Source organism: Planococcus citri, chromosome 3 (assembly GCF_950023065.1).
Source record: "Planococcus citri chromosome 3, ihPlaCitr1.1, whole genome shotgun sequence".
Classification (NCBI taxonomy): Eukaryota; Metazoa; Arthropoda; class Insecta; order Hemiptera; family Pseudococcidae; genus Planococcus; species Planococcus citri.
The window spans coordinates 43,879,719-43,904,768 of NC_088679.1; the positions used below are offsets into that span (position 1 = coordinate 43,879,719).

At 33.8% G+C, this 25,050-nt stretch overlaps 2 protein-coding genes across 3 annotated transcripts; one reads left to right on the plus strand and one right to left on the minus strand.

The window, feature by feature from the left end:
* The first annotated feature begins 25 nt into the window (after nucleotides 1-25).
* Nucleotides 26-3,519, plus strand: LOC135840940 (glutaminyl-peptide cyclotransferase-like). Of its 2 annotated transcripts, XM_065357700.1 has the most exons (7): nucleotides 117-297; nucleotides 553-914; nucleotides 997-1,140; nucleotides 1,211-1,477; nucleotides 1,553-1,681; nucleotides 1,796-2,015; nucleotides 2,109-3,519. In XM_065357700.1, the coding sequence occupies exons 2-7, from the start codon at nucleotides 792-794 to the stop codon at nucleotides 2,273-2,275; spliced, it is 1,050 nt and encodes a 349-aa protein (XP_065213772.1). In that variant the 5' UTR covers nucleotides 117-297; nucleotides 553-791; the 3' UTR covers nucleotides 2,276-3,519. The 2 variants fall into 2 exon arrangements, with proteins under 2 accessions (XP_065213771.1, XP_065213772.1); XM_065357699.1 differs by lacking the exon at nucleotides 553-914 and having other exon boundaries at nucleotides 26-297.
* On the minus strand, nucleotides 2,929-21,879 carry LOC135840938 (uncharacterized). The gene is made up of 6 exons (XM_065357694.1): nucleotides 21,670-21,879; nucleotides 8,398-8,496; nucleotides 4,744-7,710; nucleotides 4,135-4,211; nucleotides 3,938-4,049; nucleotides 2,929-3,863 (listed from the first exon to the last, which is right to left on the minus strand). Exons 2-6 carry the CDS (start codon nucleotides 8,468-8,470, stop codon nucleotides 3,709-3,711), a joined length of 3,384 nt encoding a protein of 1,127 aa, XP_065213766.1. The 5' UTR covers nucleotides 8,471-8,496; nucleotides 21,670-21,879; the 3' UTR covers nucleotides 2,929-3,708.
* Nucleotides 21,880-25,050: the final 3,171 nt, after the last annotated feature.

A 25,050-nucleotide genomic window follows, 5' to 3' on the forward strand; every position in this document is an offset into this window, starting at 1 on the left:
CTACTTTTACTTCTGTTTATCTTCACTGGGAGATGTGAACTTAATAGCATCATATGAAACGTAATTGCCGATTTGTAAAAGCAGTTGACCTTAATACTTGAATTACGTAATCGGAATATATCTTTCATTCGCACGTCTCGTTAACTTGATGAAAGTTATTGTGTTATGCGACCGAGTGAAAAAGAAGTGTGTTTCAAGATGATGCTGGCGGTACTGTTAGTTTTTGGAGCTGTTGGTTTGGTGGAATTGCAATCAATACATCGGAATAATGTTGGTTCTCGATCCAGATTTTCCAACGTAAGCTAGTTATGTTAAATAAACTTTAATTAATATACTTATTATTTTATTCTATTATGAATGTGAAAAAGTATGACTACTACAGGTGATTTGTAAGTGAATCAGGTACTTTTTTCAGAAAACAAAGTTCTATCTTTTTCGGCAATATTTTTTAATTTGTTCTACAATGAAGACCATATTATATTCGTGGAAAATAGTTCATTTTTTTCTAGAAAGTAGAAAATGAAGTTGATAACGCCCAAATTTATGTTTTAGATAAAAGAATATAAAAATTCCGCTTAAAATTCTGAATGCTTATTGGTTGTCAACGCGTAACTGTAGGTAAAAGTGGGGACAGGTTTGTATACAAAATTTTCAAATGATAACGTGAAACGTATTATCAATTTTTTGTCAGTTTCAGTTTCAAATTAATTATTCAAATTCTAATTTTACACATTTAGTTTCGTTCTCGTATGTATTTTTTTACGAAAAGTTTTCTATATTCGTCTGTATAAATGAAAATGTACAAGAAATGTCTCACAATTTTTTTTATCATTTGTGGATCGTCAATTTTTACGATTATTTATATTTTTAAACCTATATTCCAAGAAGATTTAACCGCATCGTATAGTAAAAAAGTGAGAAATACATTTTCCGGAAATACGTACACTCGTTTATAATGTATAAACCATATTTTATTACTCTAATGATTTTCAACAGGTTAGTGTAATCAAAGATGATCTCATTGATCAGTACATTAACGAATTGGCTCAACGGAATGATATCACCGAATTCAAACGAATTCTCAATCCTATCCTGGTGGAACGTGTTGTTGGCACCGCGAGCCATGAAGAAGTCAAAGAGGTATGTGTTCAAGAAAATGAATAGTTGAAAAAAAATCAGCCAAACACTAATCTGAGTAATAATTTCTTAGTATATCGTTCGTGAAATGCAAAGTTTGAAATGGAATGTAGAACAAGACTCTTTTCACGATGCTACGCCAAATCAAGGGAAATTATTATTTACCAATGTTATTGCCACCAACAATCTATCAGCTTCCAAGTTCCTGGTATTTGCTTGCCACTATGATTCCAAATTGATGAATTTTAAATTCATCGCAGCTACAGACTCGGCAGTTCCTTGCGCTATGTTGATATACTTCGCTAAAGTTTTTGGTAGCTTGAAAAAATCCATACCTTCAGTAAGTCTACGCTTTAAAGAGTTAATTTACGACAAGAGTTCAATTATGACGTAATTTCTTCATTTGCTACTTCAGTCTATAGGTTTGAAATTCATATTTTTTGATGGCGAAGAAGCTTTTGTTAGTTGGACAGCGACAGATTCAGTCTACGGAGCACGTCATTTAGCTAGTCAAATGGAAGCCAGAAGTAATTTAAATCAAATAGTAAGTTTATACGAGTACATCTGCACGCCATATGTTACTTTTTAATTGTTTTTTATTCGTATGAGATTCGGCAATGCGATAAAAGTGTGTCATTGACAATTACTTTTTTATTAGGACTTAATGGTGCTGCTGGATTTACTTGGCGACTCGTCACCACAGTTTTATAGTTTTTTTTCCAACACACACAGCCAGTATCGTAAGTTGGTAACGATTGAGAAACGTCTAAAATCAAAAAATTTATTAGCGGCGGAAAAACCACCGACTCGGTATTTTACCGGTACTAAATTCTTCGGAGCTGATATCAAAGACGATCACGAACCGTTTTTGGTCAAAGGTAAATTTAAAAAATAATCAAGTCATTCTGTAATTGTTGTCGAATTTTACTTATTCATTTAGTTCTTGACTGATATTAAAATTTTTTAAACAGGCGTTCCTGTTCTTCATATCATTCCTCTTCCTTTTCCAAACGTTTGGCATACTGAATTCGATAACGAAAACATAATCAATTACGATACTGTGAAAAATTTATTGTTGATCTTCGAAGTGTTCATTGTGCAATATTTGACCGATGCGGAATCGAGCTTTCCTGTTTGAAAGCTGTTCATCTCTGTGATAGAATTCAGTTTTTTCCTTCTTTTATAAAAAGAATCTTTTGCATTTGTTATTATATTTTAATTGTTTGTGTTTATTTTTAAAATAATTTTCCATCCGTTTACATTTAATGATATTTTGTAATTTCATGTGGATGGTTGTTTGAAAACTGATCTGATTTTCATTTTGTGACCCCTGACCCATTTATTGCATTTTAAATAATTGTTGTTTTTTGTGATGAATAAATTTGTTGATTTTTTTGAAACAATTTTCAATATTTCAATTTTACAAATACCTACATAATCATTTGTATTCGAAATCGTGAATTCGTGAATGACCTTCTAGCAGGTGTTGGCGAACGAAACTTTTTTATTTTCTGTGGTGAGTTTTTACTAAATGAATAATTAGAAAACATACCTGAAGAAATGGCGATGTTTTTTTTTTTTTTTTAAGTCACATTAAATGACAAAAATTACTTCAACTCATAAATTCATTTTTAAATGTCCTCGAGACTCGACAGTTGATACATAAGTTTTTTAAAGTTATTATTTCATTAAATCGCTTGGTAGAGAAAATTACTATCAAGATGCACATGCAATCCCTGTGAAGCAATGGGTGACAGCAATAAATATCAATATTGCGTTTCAATCAAAAAATACAAAAATTACAAATATTTACTTCATTAATTTCAAAATAATTCTTTATATGTAATTTTGATTCGAAGAGTTACATAGTCACTACTACGAATCCATGTTACCTATATTTACAAACAAAGCTACACGAATACATGAATTTAAAACTAAAAATGCATCCAAGCACGACCTTCGAGGGTCGTGATCCAAGGCTAAAAGTATTATTTTTTTGCTCATGCAAAAAGAGAGTATTTGACATGACTAATGTAGGTAAATTGGGCTACACTTTTTTGATTGGAGATACTATTTTGAAAAATTCGTACAAAACTCATTACATTATAATACCTAAGTATCAATTAAACGAAGCATTGTTATCACAGTAAGAGAAACAATAATTTAAAGGTCTAAGTATAAACTAGAGGTTGAGTTATTGCTACGACAATAAATATGCGACGAACATGGGCTTCTCCTAATAATACAATATTAAAATATAATACTATCGTACCTACTTATTTTTAAGAGAAAAATTTTAAAAATGAAGAAAAAACAAATCAGTTAGGAGAAGCTGATATTCATTGCATGGACTTGGGAAAATTATTTTTAATAAGCGTAAAATTTCAAAAATAATTTACGCAAGAAATAAATACAAATTTTAAACGAGTACAAAGTACAACTTATTCAATATAGGAGGCACACTTATTACAATAATATCTATCATCTGCTAATTAATAAATGCGTACTTGTTTCTACTTTTTAAATGGCCACTTTTATCACCAAATGTTTGGAATTTCGATAATTTTACCTCTAAAAACCAATATTTCTACTTTCTACCGGAGCCAAGGTTGACTTCCACGATGTGGGTGATTTCTTTGAGTTTTCACATGGCACTTTTTCTGTCTTTTCGCACCGCTTCGAAATACTCCAGAAAGCGAACCCTTCTGGGCACTGGTATAAGAAACCTAAACAACAATATTACCTGTTAGCTCGAGAAGTTCCCAAATAAAACAAAAATTAAAAAAAAAAAACAACTTACCGCTCAGTTTTCCTTGATCGTCTTTTTTACATTTATAAAACAATCTGCAGTCATCTTTATACGAAAATAATCCCTCGTTTGGACATATTGGTTTGTCAGATTTCACTGTGATCTAAAATTAAGCAAAAACGGAAGTCAGCTTATGATTTCATAATCGTAGTTTTCAAAAAATAAAACTTCTCTGGTAGAATACTAACTGGAGCAACTGAATCATCTGTTTTTTTCAAGTTCCTGGCATCTGCCATCATGCTACCTTCACATTTCTTAGTTTCGTCTGTAAAATGAGAATTATTCATTACAATGTAATAAAAAAGTAAAATATAAGAATTGATCGAATATTTTAATTTTAGCAAGAGTCTACTCGTATGACAAATAAGTTGCCTATCTACGCCTTAAAATCACGCTTCGCTTTATAATGCATACAGCGAGTTATACTCGTACTTGCGTTTTGATGAATGAATGAGTTAGCTGAACCAGTTTTGAACGGAGAAAATTATGATTTAGGTAGGTACCTACCTATTGAAAAATGTACATATTGCACAGTTGTAGAATATTTCATCTATATGATATAATACAGGTAAACAGGTATATCTTGTGCTATGTACGAGCTGATCATGCTCAGACTTATGGGAATATTGAACCAATATAGGTAGGCCTACCAATAAATTTTAACACGAACTTGTACATACATGTACGTATATGTAGATAGGTATTCATTTTATGATAATATTAGATCGTAATGTGATGTGATAATTCATACGATTCTCGAATTAAGAATATATACGAATAGGTAGGTATTACTTTACCTGGAGGTAAACACTGAATTTTCTTTTCATCGTAAAGTGTGCCATTTACACAGGATAATATGACTATTTTGGTATCCATAGTTTTGGAAACGGTGCATTGATAGAAGAGGTTACAATATTTAGGATGGCGGCGGAATCCAGTGGGACACACCAAAGCATATTGGTCGGGTCCAAGTTCAGGGCACGTTTCACTTGATGAAGGCGTAGTTGAGATTTCTGTAGTTGTAGGTTGAGTTGTTGGTTGAGTAGTGGTTGCTGGTGAAGGAGTAGTTGTGTCTGAGGGAGTTGTTGTGATGGCATTAGTAGTAGTTTCGGGTTCTTTTTTCGTCGTTGATTCAGACGGTGTGGTCACCTGAGGGGTTGTTTCACTTGGCCCTGTAGTTATTGGCTCGGTAGTATTATTTGATGCATCAGTTGTTGTTTGCAGAGTAGTAGGTTCACTGGAAATATCAGTAGTAACATCGGTTGTGTTACTGCTGTCAGTTGTACTCGGAGATTCGGTGGTTGTACTGTTGTCGGGCTTCGATGTGGATGGCGAATCTGTTGTTTGAGAACCACTACCTGAGCAGTCTCGCGGTGGGTATACAGATTCTTCGTGATTACAGATATTTAAGCTGGGATCGAAAATTGTTCCCTCTGGACAATCAAAATGATACACTGAAAATCGTTCACCTTTGTCGCCATCCCAGTCTACACATCTGTAGAATTTTTTGCAGTCTTTTGGATTCGGATAATATCCGGCTTTTTCGCATTTTATTCCATTGTTGTTCGGCTTCGTAGAATTTTTAGATCCGCCTTCAGTGGTGGTCTCGGTTGAATTAGATGGAGGAGTTGTGGAACCGTCTGTTGGCTCAGTAGTCGTAGTAGCATTGCTGTTTTCTGAGGGTTCTGTAGGTTTAGATGAACTTTCTGTCGTGGTAGCGGGTGGGGTGCTGGGTTGAGATGAACTTTCTGCAGGTCGGGTTGTACCTTGACTTGAAGTTTCTGCGGATGGAGTCGTTGTGGTAGTTTTTGAACCTTCTGTCGTAGGAGTCGATAATGGAGATGTACCATTCTGAGTGGAAGATGTCACAGATTCTGTGGTAGATTCACCCAATGGAGTCGTGCCTTGTCCACCTGATCTACATTTTTCATCTTTTACAGCCCACGGATGATTACATACGTTATTCTCAGGATCCCAGACTGTTCCGGGGCCACAATTGAAATTATACTTCGTAAAACCGCCTGCTTCGTTGCTTACACACCTGTAAAACTTATTACAGTTTTCAGATGATGGGAAAAATCCTTCTTCTTCGCATTTATCACTTTTTGATGTTTGGCTGCTGTTATTAGAAGAGGCAGTGGATGTTGCGTTACTTGCAGTGGTGTTGTTTTGACTTGACGCACTACTTGTAGAACTACTGGATTGCTGACTACTAGTTGTTTGCTGATTGGATGAAGAGGATTGACTAGAAGTGCTGGAACTGGAACTAGAGGTTTGTTGACTTGAGCTTGTCTGACTTGAACTCGAGGTTGTTTGGCTCGAGCTTGAACTTGAACTTGTTTGACTCGAGCTTGAGGTTGTTTGACTGGAAGACGATTGTTGATTGTTTGAACTAGTGCTTTGCTGAGATGTAGGCCTATTGTAAGACGACGATGTGCTAGAAGTAGGAGGACGACTAGATGTTTGAGAACTGGAAGATGTCGATGCCGAAGACTGTCCAGCAGTAGTAGAAGTTTGAGATTCTGAGCTAGTAGAGTTACAATTATCAGCTTGCACGGCATGTGGATAGTTACAAGTAGTCTCTTGAACATCCCATACGGTGCCTTCGGCGCACTCGAATTCGTATTTGGTGAATTTTCCATTACCCTCGTCAACACATCTGTAGAATTTAGTACAATTTTTTTCATCGGGGAAAAAACCTTCGGCAGTACACGAATTTGCGGTATTAGTACTATTTTCTTTTGACCCTTCGGTTACAGGCGAAGTACTATCTGGAGTTTCTGTAGTTGTTGTGGTACTTGAAACACCAGCAGTTGATCGTTTAGTCGTTGTAGTCGAGGGTTTGGCTGATGATGGCCTACCATATGATGAAGAGGTGGTGGATGATGGTCTGCCATATGACGAAGAAGTGGTTGATGTTGGCCTACCGTATGACGAAGAAGTAGTCGACGACGGTCTACCATACGACGAAGATGTGGTTGTTTGAGTTGGGCGAGTTGTAGGTCTATTTGTAGTAGGAGCCGCAGTTGTTGTAGAACTTGGTTCTGCTACCTGTGCCGCTGTCTCCGGCGATTCTGAAATTTCAATCGTTTCGGATCCACCTTGATTTCCATCAGTACCTGATCTGCAGTCTGGTCGCGATGTAGCCCAAGGATGATTACAAGCGTTATTATCTGGATCCCAAACTGTTCCAGGCCCGCAAGAAAAATCATACTTTAAAAATCCATTTCCACTGCTGACGCATCTGTAGAAGTGAGTACAGTCGTTGGGGACGGGGAAAAATCCATCAGCTTCGCAAGGTGGCGATGTTGAAGAAGATGGAGGCTCATTATTGCTGCCATCGCCATACCCTGAATCACCAGGAGTTTGTTCACTAGGCTCTTCAGGTCCAGGCCTGTTGTAAGAAGGTGGTTGATATGGTTGGTTGTACTCGGATGAAGGCTGTACAACTCCATAATCAGGTTCACCGGCTTGACGTTCGAAAATTCGGCTAAAAGTTACGTCGTCGGCTAATTGTCGACATTCTAAACGCGACGTTTCATCGATATTCACACAATTGCTCCGTTCAATATCGAACACAGTTCCTTCGGCGCATCGAAATTTCATCGAAGTGAACCTCGATTGAATAGAATTTTCAGACGATTCTCCCCAGTCCATACAACGGTAAAATACTGAGCAATCGTTTGGATCTTCGTGAAGTCCATCGGAAAAACATTGGAAATCGTTCGATGTTTTTAAAAGTTTTCCATTTCGGTCATTGTGATCTGAATAACAAATTGTCGCATTATTAAAGTTTATTCGTTACACCTACCAAGTCTGCCTATCTATTTTTAATCAAATATTTCATTACTTTCGCAGATATTTGACAATAAAAGATTTTTGGTTTTGCAGTAGATTTAATTTTTTGAATACCCATTGCAGTTTGGTAACACTTTAAAATGGGCAATTTTTTCAACTTCATCAAAAAAGAGAGAAAAATGATTTAAAATTTTTGGAATTATACGTTTGCATTATTACGTATATTACCATCTACCTACGCTACAATAATATGTAAGTATGAATGAATAAAAACACCCCGCAATAATAATTTCACAAAAATAAAAATCTTGAATATTAGGTAAAAATGTTGTTAGATTACCGCGGTATATTTTCAATATTCCACCGTTAAAGATAGATTGAAAACACGAATGGAAAAAATAATATAGGTTTAGGTATAATATCTCGTAAGTACCTCATTTAGACTCGTGACAAGAAATTTTTTTACGGCGTTTTGATTATGCAATTTTATTAACACCGAAATGTTTCCGCTTCATGAGACGACCCCAAGTTAAAATTAAGGCACAGTTAAACATCGATGAGTATTTATTTTTAGAACGCTGGTTTATTAGCTTATACGTTATTTAAATGTTCGCAAATAAGTATGTGCATGTTATTGATGTATCAAAACTCACTTTGTCCATGAACAACCGAAGAAAACAGCGATAGGATAAGCGTGGCTGGAATCGCGGTGGAATACTTGGTCATCTTTCAATGAATCCGAACGCTTGATCCTGAATAAACAAGAAAAGAAGGGAAAAAAGTCACGCATTAAAACAAAAACTCGCATTTTTCATAGATTATTCTTTCTTTTCGTTTATTATGATGCGTCTCGTTGGCCTAAGGTTGAAAGGTCATTGAGATCATAGTTATAAAAATGCGAATGACAAATTGACCTTCGATAATGATGTAATGTTTCGATGCGCATGATGGAACTACCACCGATTGACGATACAACCATCATCTTATTTATTATTATAATTACTTTATTCGTCAGCAGTAAGTACTTTGAATTTCATTCATAAGTACCTGTACCTAAAGGTAAAAATTATCACGGCAGATGTCAATTTTTAGCTGTGAAAAATTGCTCGAAGCGTGTTTTAATAAGGAAATACGATACCTATAAGTACGTATAGATGCACTTGTATATTTCAAGTATGGATCAATCTACCAAAAACCATGTCTAATACTCGTAGTTAGGAATAAATATGTTTAGAATTTTTAAGATGACCTGTAGCACTTCATAGTCGACAGGTACAAAATTTGAGGTGTTTTTTACGAGCTACTCTGCTAAGGCAGTATTTATATAATAGCTTCTTACAATAAATATTTTCAATTTTGAAACTTAAAGAGACAATTTTTTTTTAGCTTATGTAGGTACCTATAGATGGTACCTACCTACATTATATTATTTGTTCGTGTAAAAATTGAATTTAATCATCCGGATTAATTGGCACGTTACAATACATATCTTAATCATGATGCTATAAAAAGAACACCAATGAATTTTTTGTCATCCAACAAAGCTTTTTAGGACCTAAATCCGAATGCGATAGCTACCTACGTACAAAGTACTTAGATAGGTACTGATTTCAAGGAATAATTTTTAACAAACTCAAATTTATCTGACAAGAATAAAAATTAATGATTAAACCATCAGTGCAGTATCCTTACACAAAACAGAATTGGAAACATTCAACAATCGTGATTCGAATCATAAATCAGTATTTTTCGATAATTATTGTCATCATCACTACTCGTATAATTAAAACGATATTATTATTAATATAATATACTTAGTGTATGAATTTAAGACAACTCGTCGGAAAAAGAAAATCTCAATGAAGATTCACTCGCGAATCGCCACTACCTATCTTCTTTCCATAACCTTCCAATGCATGTTGGCATGACACAGTTATCAGATGAGGTTTTTTTTTGCAGGTTGACCGCGCATCATTAGTTTATTCTCCCAAGTTATAAAGACTTTATGCAATTCGTGAAAAATATTGTTGCGTATGTGCTCGCACATATTACTTTGATAGAAGCTTTAAACGAAGATTCGTGTCTTCCTCAACGCATAACCTTCCTTCCGTAAGGTTCTTCGTGACATTAAAAATTTAACTGAAGGTAAATCGGCACCTATTCGTCTAAATATTGTTGTAACATAAAGCATGTTGTATCTACTTGGTTAATTAATGAATTAGATTTACAAGCATCTTTTGATTGTAAATTTATAACAAACGTTTTATTATGTTCTACTGTGAGAGTCGACGAGCAGATACAGGTAAACTCGAAACAAATATACTCAATCGATTAAATCACTCGCTGATTGAATTTTTATGGTCTATTAAATGGTGTAGCTATAGGTACTAATTGATTCACGATTGCAGGTACAGGGTACCCAAAAATATCGGGCATAGCTGGCGATAATTTTCGTAAAAAAAATGTGGGTTGGTGGTATTGATCAATGTGTTTTGATATGGTTCAGCGTTGCCAACCTACATTTTTTCACAAAAATTCTCGCCTGCTATGCCCGATATTTTCTGAACACAAATTTTAATTTTAGACACTTTTTAAAAGAAAAATATACGAGAATCATAAAGTTACTACGCAACCTTAAAATCGAGAATCTTACAAATTTTGGAATGACTTATTATTAGTTATTTCCATGCTCAGTTTGTCAGTTATTTACTAAAACAATTTGATCAAGTAATCGAAATTTCGCGGATAAGTACCTAAAAAAATTCTAATTTTTTTTTGAGATTTAAAAACACGGCTTTTGAAATAAACAAACAAAGGGGTATCTCTGGAGTTCAACTCTTGAAAAATTGTGCAGAATGAATAAAAATAAGAATAATTTTGTGGGTTTATTTATTTTTTTTTTAAATGTCTCAAAAATTGTCAAAGTGTTTCATTGGGCAGTTATACTTTTTGCAATCGGGTTTCGAGTTCATATTCCAACCACTATCGCTTTTCGAAAGAATTTTTTGGCCTTTTATCAAAAAAATGCTCTTGAATCTCGAAAATGAGTCCAGGAAGTCTTCTTTCTTGATCATTAATTATTCCAAATACGTTTCAAAAGTTACTTTTGACATGAATGTGAGATTGTATATTTTTTTAGGTCCCCCAACCCTCTAAAAAAAAGCATTTCTCCTATTTAAGTAAAAATTGAACCTCTACACGAGATTGTGATTCAAATGTGACTGAAATTGAAATTTTTCGAAAAACATCGAGAGTTTTAAATTATTTTTTGACACCGTCCATAATACGCTAATTCAAAGCAATACTTGGTCCTACATTTTGTATCTTTTAGGTAAAAAGCAGGAGCTCGCCTATATTTCATTTAAAATTTGCGAATTTTCAGCACTCAATTTGCTGACTGAAGATCGAGATTAAAATTCATATTTCACGTGGATATAAAATATTTGTATTACCTACTACGAGTACGAGTATGTCAGGTTTACGGCCGTTTATCCATTGCTAATATCTTCCTACTTTGTGAACATGCTTAGGTAAACGATGCAGTTACAGTTATACACAGTTACTTTGATAAATTCTAGCCATAAATGATAACGTGTATGCGTTTTAGGTCATTTGATTTTTATTGATATTGATTCCGCGTTATATGAGACCAAAATAATTTTAGCCACAGTCGTACGATATTATCTAAAATTAGTCGCCAGTTCGATGCAAATAACTATCCTATTGTCTCTATTTCAAGTACAAGGTCGCCGTATGTGATCGTGGTACACCGACGATTAACTTACAAGACGAACAGCGAGAAATACCTATACCTATCTCTACCTTATAAAATGCTAAATGCAAGTTATTATTTTCGTATTACCCCGAAGCAACGCGGATATTTCTTGGTAAAACTGAGAAAATCAACGACCTTTTTGTAGGCAGAGGCAGCCACATATTTAGCTGATGTTTTAATGGATATTTTTCATAAATTTGCGAAGCTTACACGGAAGCATTGTTATCGCTAAAATGATAACTCTCGCTAACAATTAAATGCAGGCCTAAATTGCATGAATCAGCGTTTCCTTTATACGAAATTGTTCTCACGTTCGACACTACGCGTCTCGTATTGAATAAAACTAATTCACAGCATTATTAAATCATCCGTAGCAAATTTATAATATCATCAAATATCCAAAGGCAAAGAATACCGCGCATAGGTGAATTTTTACATAAAAGACCAATACTGGATTCGAAGCGTGTATGTCAGACGACAACCACTTTTGCTATGAATGAATAACTCATTGCCTATTGCACCACGACGATGCTGTTATATTTATACATCATTATTATTATTGCAATTTAAATAATATCAATAAGGTCAATGTTATCAATAGCGCAGCGGTTACATAAGTGTGAATTTTATATCATTTGATATTATTAATGGAAAATTTTTCGTATGATTTTTTTTTTGCATTATGTACCCTATTCTTTTGTGAAAAAATTAAAGTTGTTGAGATGAAAATAAAATTTTCGGATGAGATTTTCTTGAAGAAAAATCATTCATCTCATCACCAATGGCATAGAAATTTTTTATGGCTCATAATAGGTTCACAACAGTCTTCATGACAAAAAGTTCCCTCAAATTTCATGTCTAGAAAATCTGAAAAATATGCTAAGTAAGTCTGTTTCGTTGTACCTATAACTGATTTTTATGACATATTCATTTGAGTACGTAGGTAAGTGTATACTTAAGTATGTAATTTTTCGTTTAAAATTTACTCTGAAGTCATTTGAGTCAGTTCAGCGCATTAAACGCGTAAAAGATGTGGTTGAGGGGTTTCATGGAAGTTCACCTATAAAGTAGGTAGTTGTGCTTCAATCCTACTTTACCTATTCTTCATTGCACGGGCTGTAAGCCTGAGGTGGCGACGATATAACTCTCCATTCAACGAAGCACTTCGCTTTCCTAGTAAAGCATCGTTCACGTTACAAATCGCTAATTATAATTTATAATAATAATAATAATAGTTCTTTCTGCGCATTTTCTTCCCCTATAATCTGCATTCCTTTTCCCCATGCTTCGTACCCACGTTTTAACTATACAGACGTGGAAAGTCGTATGAAAAAAAGTTTTAGAGGAATTTAAAATCAAGTAATTTTCATTATTCGAATTTTTGTTAAACATATTTGAAGAAAATTGATCATGCAGAAATTCTGCTGGTCAAAACACATTTTATTTCATTTTATTTTTCGAGACGTAAATCACCAATTTGAAATGAATTCTTACATAGGTAGGTTGCATAAAGATTTAAAATTTTTGTACATCGTGATTTTTTTGCTCTAGTCCTTACCCAACGTGTTATTTAATATTCCATATTGACCTACGCTAAGGTAGACTTAGAGATACCAATAATGACCACAAAATGGGAACCAATGCATTCCAAAATATTTCCTCAGTTTTAGAAACGATATCTTTCGATGTTTTGGCATAATTTACGAGTAATAAGAAGTGTAATACCTACTTATTCGAGAAGAAAATATTTTCAAAATACGAATTTACCCAAAAATAAACAATTTGTAAATTTTCTATCGCTTAATATAGAACCTTAAAAGTGAATGGCCTTGGTCAACACAGAATCTTAAATACCTACCTACTTACTGTTTTGGAACTATAGACCATTTTTCATGAACAGCTTGGGTAGAAGCTAAAGCGAAAAAATCACGAATTTCTCCCAAGCGTTCATATTTTTCCTCCAGGAACACCTTAAAGGCTTAAATTTTTTCTGGTTGATTTTTAGCTCAAAAAAGGTCTCTGCCAAAGATTGAAATCCTCCGACATCGACATTTTTTTTTCTTGGCCCACAGCAATGTAGGTACATACATAACGTAGATAGGGTTTCAGTGTAGCTAGTAGTTTGTTAACCTGTAAATATGTCCCTTAACATGTATACCTATATTTTTTCTTAATAAATGTACATACATATTTTTTATCCCCAACCAAAACAAGATGAAACCCAAGAAGAAAAAAAAGAAGCCAAATCCAATGGTCGAATTTCAAGACGAATTTGGATGAAAGAAAACCTAAAATTGTAACATATCGATGGCTTGGTATAAATACCTACCAAGTAAGTCCAAAATCCGAAATTTTCCAGGAGAACAAAAAAATGTTTAAAGCATTCATATCTTGTTATTTGCAGTTTTAGATTGCATTATTATATTTTAGGGGTCTTGAGGGTCTGTCCTGATCAGTGTTGCAGAGCGGAATGAATTTTGTTCCAGGTTCAGGGTTCGGCTCCGGCATAAAAAATAATTCTGTTCCGGTTTCTTGTATCGTTCCGATCCGCTTAAAAATATTGTTCCATTCCGGGTTTAGCGTTCCGTTCCACTCCGACTTTGTTTTTGTTTTGGAGAAGGTTGCATTCAAAGTACGTCAGAATTTTAGTGTCCGGAGCAAAAATTGAAGTTGAAATACCCAAAATTTTGAAAAATGGTTGAATTCCGAGTGTTTTAAGGAAATTAATTAAAGTCCATCTCACTGATCTCACATAAAAGAAGCACCCAAAAAAAAACAACCAATAAAAATTGGAAGGTTTTACTTGGTGTTTTGAGTTTGACACTTTTGACTGTTCAGGATTTGAATTTTTATGAACTGAAAATGGTCTATTTCATGTCATTTACCATGTCTTTTTATAATTTTCTGGTTTATTGAGGTAAAATTTCAGCAAAAACACGTTTTGTTCACACTACAGTCTTGCAAAACGTTCATTACAGGTCAAAAAATTTTGTGAGGTCGGAGCGTTAAAAACCCATATTTTTATTCTGGTTCGGTTCCGGGTTCTGCTCCAGTAAATTTTTTGTAAGTTGCTCCAGGCTCCGTTCCGCTCCGCAAAAATTCTCCCAAAAGTTAGGGGTTTAGCGTTCCGGTTCAGTTCTGCTCTGCAACACTGGTCCTGGTGATATTGTATAGGTTGATCATATTATAATTAGTTGATTAATACATGATTTCTAAAGACAACATACGATACGAGATTTTCATCTTGGATACTTTCGTACGACTTACACGGTTTCAAACAAGTAGGTACTTACAAGGCTTTCAAATTTACAATATTGATGAAATTCTTGTGCTTAATGTTAGATTTTCGCCGATTAGAGCGCTAGGGTGCGTTTAAGACTTACAAGGTTTTTAAATTCGGATTCCTCGGTTTTTTTTGTTTTTTTTTTTTTACTATAGAAACCACAAAAAAAGCATTTTTGAAAACACCTGCAGGACTTACGAGGTTTTTATACCAAGCCATCATACAGTTTAATTAGAGAATCAGAATAATAACAATCTTGAATGTGGGCAGTCGGTGAAAAGCCAGTAGCAAGTGCACTGACTGCCCCACAAATATCCCAATGTACCTCGTGGCTTATAACTAGGGGCCCCAACTTGTTGGGACCACCCCTAGGCGAAATCACTCCCCTTCAAACTTCACCCTGAGACAGTTGGGGGCTTGGTCGTGAAGTGAACAGCGCGTGCAAACGAAACCTGGGAAGTGACAACCAGGCCTTAGGCAACCGCCTAGGGGTTCGGGTCACAGTGGTCAATCCGTCTCCCTCTCCCCATTCCCTTTCCCTTTCCCGGTCCTTGTCTTAAGCTTGGGATGACACTGTAATCTTACTTTAACGATAGTATTAATACTCTAGTAGCCTTAAGCTTACATAAGATTGTTTTTCTATTATTTTGAATAAAAACCTTCGGCATCTAGTGCGACCGGGGTTTAAAAAAAAACAAAGTAGGGTGGTGTTAAAAGACCGCAGGTATAATTTTTTATGCACGACTCTGATCCCTATTTTGTCACTAAGGTTTGAAATTTTGATTCCTACTTACTTCCCTAACTTTCTCATAAAAAATTTAAGATAACCCATCTTGGAGTAAGAATTGTTCTTCTCGAATACATTCGTATTTTTCTGATGATCAATAACCCTAAGAAGCAGACAGTCAAATAAAAGAAACATAAAATCCATCAACAAGCAATTCTCGGATGCAAAAAAATTTTCGCGAGAAATTAAAAAACGAAGTTACTAATTTGCAATCGTTTCATCATAGGCTATAAAACTATAAACTTTCCGATTTCGCACCCGTCAGTATCATCACGAATATGTAATGCTGTCAATTATCTAGGTACCTATCAAAAGATGACGCATTTCTTCTACAAATCTAATAGACCTACGAGTATACCTAAACGATTAATTAGTTAGTCAGCTATGGCACGATATACGAGCTTCCAAAAAACACCTTACTCAACATAAAAGCAGCTAAACAATCTCATCCGGGTCGAGAAAATTACATAGTTGGTGCATAGATATCTGCATTAACGTCAGTGCCCCTTTTCATGGTCATATTTATACTCGTACGCGCTAGGTAGACATTCTACTCGTACATACGTTTACGTACAAGCAATATGATCGAGTCGAATGAAGATCTTTGCAAATGCGAGTGGTAGGTATTGTTTTATATGTACATAAGTAAGTATACGTGCATCATTTGGCTCGTGTAATTAACAAAAGCGTCTAAGAAATATTTAGCGTTTTTGTTGAGGTCATTTTTTCTCGTAGATTTGGAACTTTTTAGCATAAATCCTGCAACGATGAATATCTCAAGTCATAACTAGCAAGCACGCCACAACGACGAAGAGATTATTATCTCTTAGCCGGATATGAAAATATGATAGGTACGCGGGCCGGGGTAATTAACGTTACATATAAACATACGTAATACGAACCTATTTTATATATATGTTATGAGGTAGATACTTACTATATAATATCCGAATATAACTAATTTTATTTGTATTGTAATTATAAAATCGCCCTTGAATAACAATTAAGAGCTTTTTATTACTGAAAATTTAATTACTCGATTCCTCTTCGAAATAGGCTAAATAAATGTACGAACAAACCTATAATAAATAAAATATTTCGGAAACTCGAACTCTAACGTGAAATATGATATATTATATTTTTATTGAAATTTTTCAGTCTCGAGTACAATAGAAATAATTTGCTGGGAAAAAAATTGAAATTCAGTTGTCTGCTTAGCGAAAAAATTATCCAGCGGAGACCATAAAGAAAAAAAATTATTTGTCGATTGTACGCTGAATGAAAAATTCTCTGTTACAAAAATTTTGAAAGATTTCCAACCACTTTTGTAGTTTGCTTAATGGATTTGATGATACGCCAAAAATATTTCCGTTTACAGTTTTAGACTTCAATTAAGTATACATTTTCATTCCAGCCGAATCACAATTCATTCTACACCACTACATCATCGCACCTATAGATGCCTATTATAATTCTTTGCAAAAAAAAAATATTTCTACCTTCACCTTCATATTCAACGCGTATTTAGCATATGTACGCGATACTTTGTTGGTATTTAAAAATTTAGATCAGCTCGAGGGCCCGAATGGGTCATTGTTCTAACGTATAAACATAATAAGTAGGTCGCAACTACAAATTGGGAAGTGTCGGTGTAAGTAAACGATAATTTGCGATGAATAATCCTTCAGAAATGTATTCGCGTATACTCGTACGTCGCGTCGCGTCGTATATGTTTATTTAGCGCGAATTTCAAGTTCATTAAAATTTGCCAAGTACCAGTAACTGAAATCACCACTATCATATGACCCAGAACAATACGTTCGTTGGTCTGGCAAAAAACCTCTCATCAACAATTTCTATCTCTCTTGTCGTCATTTTGACACCATTTTCTTTTCGTCGAGAACAATTAGGTATGCCAATCGAAATGAAAAGTTGGATTAGAATTTTTTTCGTTCATCCTCCATCGTGCCGTTTAAAATGCGAGACATAAGCGCTTAAAATATGTATGTTCTTCCGGTACACGATATATTGTCGTTGATACATCAGTGATCAGACATTCTAGACTGCGATGTCTACATGTACCTACTACCTACGTAAAATCCAATGATCACTCGATCAAATACCTGCGTTATTGCGCTTCGACACGTAAACGTAATTAAAAAATATTATACCTATACTTGATTATTGTTAATTTTTCAATTTAATATTCATAACGAGTCGTTGATTTCTTGATAAAACAAAGGGAATTATAGTTCCACCATGTACCACTTTGCTTACGCACTTAAATGTTACACATTTTCTTCGTGTTAATTTTTACATGAAAACGTACTCGTAATTTACTTGGAAAATATCATATGTAGGTATTTTATATGCAAAGGTTACATTACATAGGTACATCTTAATAGCAGGCAAATATTTTTTGCACGCCTTCCTTGAGATACTAATGATAGGAAGGCGACTTTTGCAGCTGAAGAAATACAAGTACAACCTCAGCACAAAAAAAAACTATTATGGATAGGTATCTAAGAAATTAGTTACATGATTCATATAGGCTGTTCAGGAAGTAGGTACGTAGAAGCGCCAGACGCCGATTGAGACAACCTTTTATCAACTCAAATACTTCACTTGAATGGCTATAATAACTTGAATCTCATATTTAGTTTTTTTGAAAAGTACAGTCTCTTTGAAAATTGAGATGGAAATGGTTGAAAATTAGGTACAGAACATTTAATTTTGTGAACATTATTTCTGAAGTAACTTTCTGATATGAACAAAAAAAGTTCTGTTCAAAATCACAAAAGTAGATAGGTAGCTAATAACAGAATTTTTAGGAAGAGTTTTTCAGAATATTTCAGCTCTGCTTCTCAAAATGAACATCAAAATGCTATGTATTTTGGGAAAATTGTCTATCTTTGAAATTGAAGGAACAGAAGATTCTAATGCCATGGAAATGAGGACTAATAAGGTACCCATTGCCATTTGTATGCGTATAGCTTTTAAGTTTTGATCTGTTCTGCCATAAAACCTTTTTTGTTCAATTGAAAAAAATATAGATAAGTATCAGAATCAATATCAGCATATCAGAAAACTTTATTTTTCATGAGATTATTTCCAACAGCATTGAAAATTCTGCCCCTGTAATTTCCAAAATGGGCATTTTACAGAATAACTGAATGTGAGACGTAGGTAAGTTCCCCCTTCATGTAAATTATGTGAACCAATACCTACCTAAATATGTTCTCAATCGTGGTCTAGCACTCGGTGAGGTTCCTCGCAGGTAGGTACCTAAGTTTTATTAGACTGATCGGTAAGTCTTATTTTCATGACTGTAAAATCCTCGAAGTACCTACTGCACCCTCCCTCTCCTCAACTTATAGTTTAAATTTAGTACCTAAGAAGAAAACCTATAGACAAATCTTTGGATTTCTATACGTTATCTGTTACGTATAGGTTAGGTAGGTCAGATGCGTGAAAAGTTTGGAATTAAAAAAAAAATAATCTCCGAAGATCGGGTAACTTGGGACAACGTGTAACTTTGGACAATTTTAACCTTTAGAGTTTGAATGGTGGTATTATGTGTAGTATTAGTGCTAAGTACAAATACATATAGGATAGGTACATGTTGAAGTAGGACTTTGAAAAAAATATGAATGATGACCAAACCCTCGTGTTCTGGTTGAAATCTGAGAATTCTGACGCAACACGTGTTGAATGAGAATACGTATTTTCTATCAGACAAGGACTTCCATAAAATAAATTGAAAAAATAACTTTGTGCAGACCACCAATGTAGAAATATCAAGTTAATTTTCGATTTCATCTTCAATAAGGGAATTTCTTCAGCTTTGATTTGAGACGTTGTGCGAGTTTCTAGCATGTTTCATTTGGAAAAAATTTTCTGTTAAAGGGGAAAAACCTAGAAAAAAGGCTCTTTTTTATTGTATTTTTGCCAATATTTTTCATTTTTGCTCATTTGTGAGTGCTGTCAAAGGTCATTTGTTCCTTTCTTTTTAAAACAAATGGAGTTATAGGGGTGCAGCTTCCCTAATGGGCATTTGTTTTTAAACAAAAAACAATGTTTTCATTTCGTGAATAATTCATTCAACTTTTGTCAATATTACTATTCAATGTGTGTGGGGAAGGGATGAGGGTAGTTTGTGGTAGTTTTTTTTTATGATTTAAGTTGCTCCGTTGATGCTTTTTAGATCAATTCATTTTGGATGCCCTTCTACAATTTTGGTCTATTACATCACTTTTCTCTCTCAAAAAAAGATATGAATCCTTTAAGGTGAAATTTTTCCCAAGTTATCTGAGTTTACGGTAGGTATTCTCACATTTCTAATCACTGAATACAATTTGGAGTCGAACCAAAACCGAAAAAAAATGTAATAATATTGTCACCAAGTAAAATTTTAGCATTAAACTTCAATAGGAACATTTTTGAACATTCAAATTTTCTTTATGAAAAATGCAAAAATTATGTTCGATTGAGGTAAAGAAGTTGAAATTTTGATCACACCTCATTTCTGACCTTTCAAATCGATTATAGGTAATTCTGAATCGTTCTAAAGTCTACACATTCAAACTCTCCGATTTAAAAAAAAATTCAAAAAAATAGTTCAACGTTGTTTTGATTAGAGATGAGGCGATTCGAATCGCTAAACAGAATCGCGAAGAATCGGATTTCCTTGAGGGAAGAATCGGGTTTTTGAGAATCGGATTAAACTTTTCTGAAGAATCACACCCACATGATTCTTTTTGATTTCCTTCTATTTAATAAAAAAAAAAATCATCGTTTGAAAGATCTATTATTCTTCATGATCGAAATCCAAAATGAAAAAATCGATTTCAAAAATTAATTTCTGAGAAGAAAAACGTAATTGTGGTATATTTTTGCCGAACAAAAACAATATGGCATGAATCAATACAAAACAAATCGAGCATGATCGATCATATTATATACTCAAGTACGAAATTACTTAATCGAATTTCGATCATGATCAATTTTTGACCTGGGAGTCTATTTTTGTGGCTAAAATTGATTCTTCGTGAAGAACGTGATCCATCACATGGAATCAAAAATCTAAAATGAATCGATTTTTGATCAAGTCGATCAATTTTTGAGCAGAAAGTCTATGTTTGATGCTGAAATGTTGATTTTTCATTTCAAACAAAATCGATCATAAGTATTATTAAGGAATCAAAAATTGCGAATAAAACAATTTTTAGGGTTAGATAGATCGATTTTTGATTGAGAAGTCTGTTCTTAATGATCACAATTTGACTAAGTATTTTATAAAAATGGCTTCAGAAAAGTGTTCAATAAGTTTCAAAAAATAAGTAAGTATATTTATTTTGATACTCCATACCATATTTTTGAAAATTCTCTCCTCCCCTTTCCCCATTAGGGCGCGACTCTTTTTTAAACACAGAAAAAAAAGGTATAAAAAGGAATCGGAATCGCAAATGGAATTTGATTCCCAAAAGAAACACAAAAAGGTAGGTATGGAAAAACTTCTGTTGCTATTTATTAATCATTAGGAACCTCCAATTTTTAATTTTTTCGGAAGTGAACTTTTCCGTTATAAAAATTTGTTCAATGAAATGCTTACCTACCTATTTCATTTTTTTTCCTACGAGCATCTTTCATACTCAAAGTATTACCTCAATTTTTCATTTTTTTTTAATGCAGCTCGATAATTTATAAATGATTACATCGGTAGGTACGTATATCACAACACTAATGTAAATTATAAAATAAATTAGTATGTACCCATTAACTAATTCCTTCTGAATAAGTTGTCGTTCGACAATGAAAAAGTTTAAAGATTGTGAGAATTCAATGTTAAAATTAGAGTTGCAAAATGTACATACATAGGTACCTATGTAAATTGACTAAATTTTTTGGCAGAAATTTAAAATGTGATTTAACAGTATAGACGCACTCGTGAAATGAAATTCATTACTAAATATTTCAATAGGCTTAATTTCAGAAGGAATTCATTAAATAATAGTACCCAATCAAGCATGGAAAAATTATTTTAAAAAATAAAAAATAAATAAATTTGAAAATAAACTTACACCATGCGTTTTTCCAGATTATCGAATTCCCACTAAACAATTCACAAAATAAAAAAATTTATTATTAAAAATACGCGCGAAGAGAAAATGCTGATGAAAAGTGCAAGGCAACTGCCTATGGAAAACTCGTGTACGCTATCCAACCAAACTTCAAAACGTTATGCTCGCAAAACATATTATATTCCGGCGATTGCACGTGTTATAAGGGCAAGTTAGAAGAATCTTCACACTTTATACATGTTTACAGGTGGCACCGATATGTTGTCATGGAAACGGCCTCTTATGTGCAGTATCTTCACTGTCCTGATAATACCTAAGGTCACCACTGTTTTATTGACCTGTCCTAGTCGAGATTATCTTTGCTTCAATTTGCTCCAGTGTAGCTGGGAAGTGCATCCCTTTGGGATAATCCGCAGCATTTACTATGCTAACGTAGATTTCATAATTCATTCCTGCGACTTTTCGTAAATTTGTGGTTTATTTAAGGCAGGTATAGAGTAGAAAATTTGTGAAATCGACTGCGGGTTTTTGTAGCTTTAGAACGTACAATTTTTTCCTCGTGTTACTAAATTATTTTTATGCTTTACAATTTGTAAAATTCATTTGGGGTCGAGAGCGGTGATGCACATTTTTGGCTTTTGAATATTTTAAGAAATGTTATTTTTATGCTGTAAAGTATCACTCAATTGATTCTCGTCATTTTTCAACATTCTCTACAAAAATTATGCTAGGTAGGTGCTCGTTAATTATTTATAATACAGAAGTACAATACAGATGTCCCCTCAAAAAAAAAAAATAGATAGGGAGTTCGGGGAACGCAGAGATAAATTCAAAACATATGTAGGTAGGTAGATATTCGAACTAATTCCCTTCTTTTTCGGTAATGAAGACCCCGAAGGACACTTGGGGAGGTGAGGGGCAATTTCGCAAAATTAATGAGTATTTGAATTCCGTGCGACGGTGCTTTCAAAATTCATACACCACTTTCAATTTTTCTTGTAATTTGACCTGGTTTAATGCGGGTGAAGGGTTCGGAAGGGTCGAATCGAAATAATAAAATAATATTCAAATTCACCACTCCTTTACAATTTTTTTTTTGGCGAATTCTTGTCAAAAATCGAGATCCGTCATACCCCTGTAAAGCGTGGAGATACCATTTTGAAAATTTGGTATATTGGAAAAAAAATTAAGAAAGGTCTAGGTATAGGTATAGGTATATGATACATAATAATAGTTTCAAATTTATTTTGGTTACTTTCCACTTTTTTACATAATTATCTAAATTGAAAAGTTGAGCTTTGATTGTAAAAGTTCAATTGTGAGCTTTTTGAATTTATTAAATTTTAGTGGTAGCATGAGAATAATAATGAGCTTACAAAGGAAGCACTCGAGGTGTCTTATTCCGATTTAAATGGGGCTCGCGATTTTCGAAAAGAGTATGGCTCGAAATCTCTATAATCAAAATTTCAACTCCTCAAATTGATTTTTCAATTTTGGGAGAATTTTTGGAGGAATTGATTGAGGCAGCTAAAATGAGTTGTGTCTTATTATATATTGACCTTTTTAACGAGTTTATTATACGCATTTGGGTCGATTACCAGATGGATGTTTCGAGTGTGTGTTTTTTCGACTATTCTGGAGAAATCAAAAATGGATTATCAGCTTTCGAGTGGTTGCTTTTTCAGACATGATACAATATGCCCTTTGTGTAGATTTAAAAATTTTTACGAACAGAGAATTTTTGGTTTTTTCCTCATAAATGCGCTAGTGAAAAAAATCCACTCAATGTGTCCACTCGGAAATCCTTTTCAATAAGGATAAACTCGTTAATCAGGTCGACAGTACCTACGTCACAACTAGATTTACCACAACACTCAAATTGATGCGCATCGCCTTGGATGTATTCAAAAATTCTAAAAGAATCAAAAATCGTGTTTGAGGCTTCAGAATAGTCTGAAACAGTGAAATTGAGTTTCTAGAGGTAAGCTTAAGACGAGATATAGCCATTCGTGCAAACTTTTCAAAATCTTTCCACGATTTTTTGAATTTTATTCCTTTAAATTATTTATACTGATAAGGAAAGCATAATCGATTTGCCCCCCCCCCAAATTGGCTCAAATATGTGGGTAATAAGCTTATTAAACTGTCAAAAATGCACCATAACTCGATTTTTAGCTGCTTGAATTATGTTCCAAAGTTTCTAAAGAAATTCAGAGGCCTTGAAATGGTCGAAAACAGTGAAATTCTGTTTAGGGGAATTTATAATACTTAGAATATTTAGTTTTAAGACTGTAATTTTCACCATGTTTATTGCGTTTTTTTTTAAGAGCATAAATTGCAGAAAATTGTCAATTCTGGATTTTCAAAAATTTTCCAAAAATTTTTAAATAAATTTTGAGCGTCTGAAATTTTGAATATGATTGAACAGACCATATTATTTCCACAAGTTGCCGTTGCGCTCAAATCAGTAGTCGACACTTCGCGTGGTTCCCATTGTTAGTAACATTGAGATTGAAACTAATCCCCTAGGTACTTGTACATAGAGAGAGATTTCTGCATAAACTATAAGCCTATCTTATGGTATCACAAACAGAAAATCTCATATTTTGCACTTGCCCACTTTGAAAATCAGGTCTTCAATTGTTGTTGAAATTTAGCTGGCCGTTTTTTTTTTGTTTTTTTTTTGGAATATGAGGTAGGAGAAGGGGATGTGTTAAGACGTACTTTGAATGAAAATTGTCAAATTTTTATAAAATCATGTTTTGCTTTTCCATCATACTTTGTCATTTCAACGACGTTATCGAATCGTATACCCATAATACATAAATGACTATCTTTCTATCGTTGTCTGTTTGAAATTCCTATTCATACGAAAATCACAAGATCTCATTTTAGATGTAGATACATACAGAAAAATCTATCAACTCATAATTGATAATAATTTTTCTACATATTTACAACCTAACGTATAAAAAAAATCCATTACCGGCCTACTACATAATGTTTGATAATTTCTTTTGTATAGTACTTTTCTTACATTTCGACACAGTTTTTCGGGACCAATATTCCTTCTAATCAATGCTTTTTTTATGTATCTAATAGGTACTCACTGTGTTTTGAAAAGGCACAACTGTAGGCTTATTCTTTATTATTTAAAAAAAAAATTGCCAAGTGGTAATTTTTTATTGCTCACATATTTCACACGACCAGTGCCTGTTTTTTCCTTAGTACGAGTAATTATTAATTTTCAGGTACCTAATTAAATCAATTTAGAAGCGAATCCATCTCTAACGACTTTTGTCCCTTTTTCTCTCTCACTCTTTGGCAGAGACGGGTGGCGAATAACCTGGTCAAGTAATAAGTAGGTAATATTTGTTGCTT

Bases quoted from the DNA above. Each gene is read 5' to 3' on its own strand.
- LOC135840940 (XM_065357699.1), top strand. From the start codon at position 166: ATGCGACCGAGTGAAAAAGAAGTGTGTTTCAAGATGATGCTGGCGGTA. The intron at 1,141-1,210 runs GTATGTGTTCAA...ATAATTTCTTAG, and splicing joins GCCATGAAGAAGTCAAAGAG to TATATCGTTCGTGAAATGCA. The intron at 1,682-1,795 runs GTAAGTTTATAC...CTTTTTTATTAG, and splicing joins GAAGTAATTTAAATCAAATA to GACTTAATGGTGCTGCTGGA.
- LOC135840938 (XM_065357694.1), bottom strand. From the start codon at position 8,470: ATGACCAAGTATTCCACCGCGATTCCAGCCACGCTTATCCTATCGCTG. The intron at 4,050-4,134 runs GTTAGTATTCTA...GCTTAATTTTAG, and splicing joins CAGATGATTCAGTTGCTCCA to ATCACAGTGAAATCTGACAA. The intron at 3,864-3,937 runs GTAAGTTGTTTT...ATTGTTGTTTAG, and splicing joins CGATCAAGGAAAACTGAGCG to GTTTCTTATACCAGTGCCCA.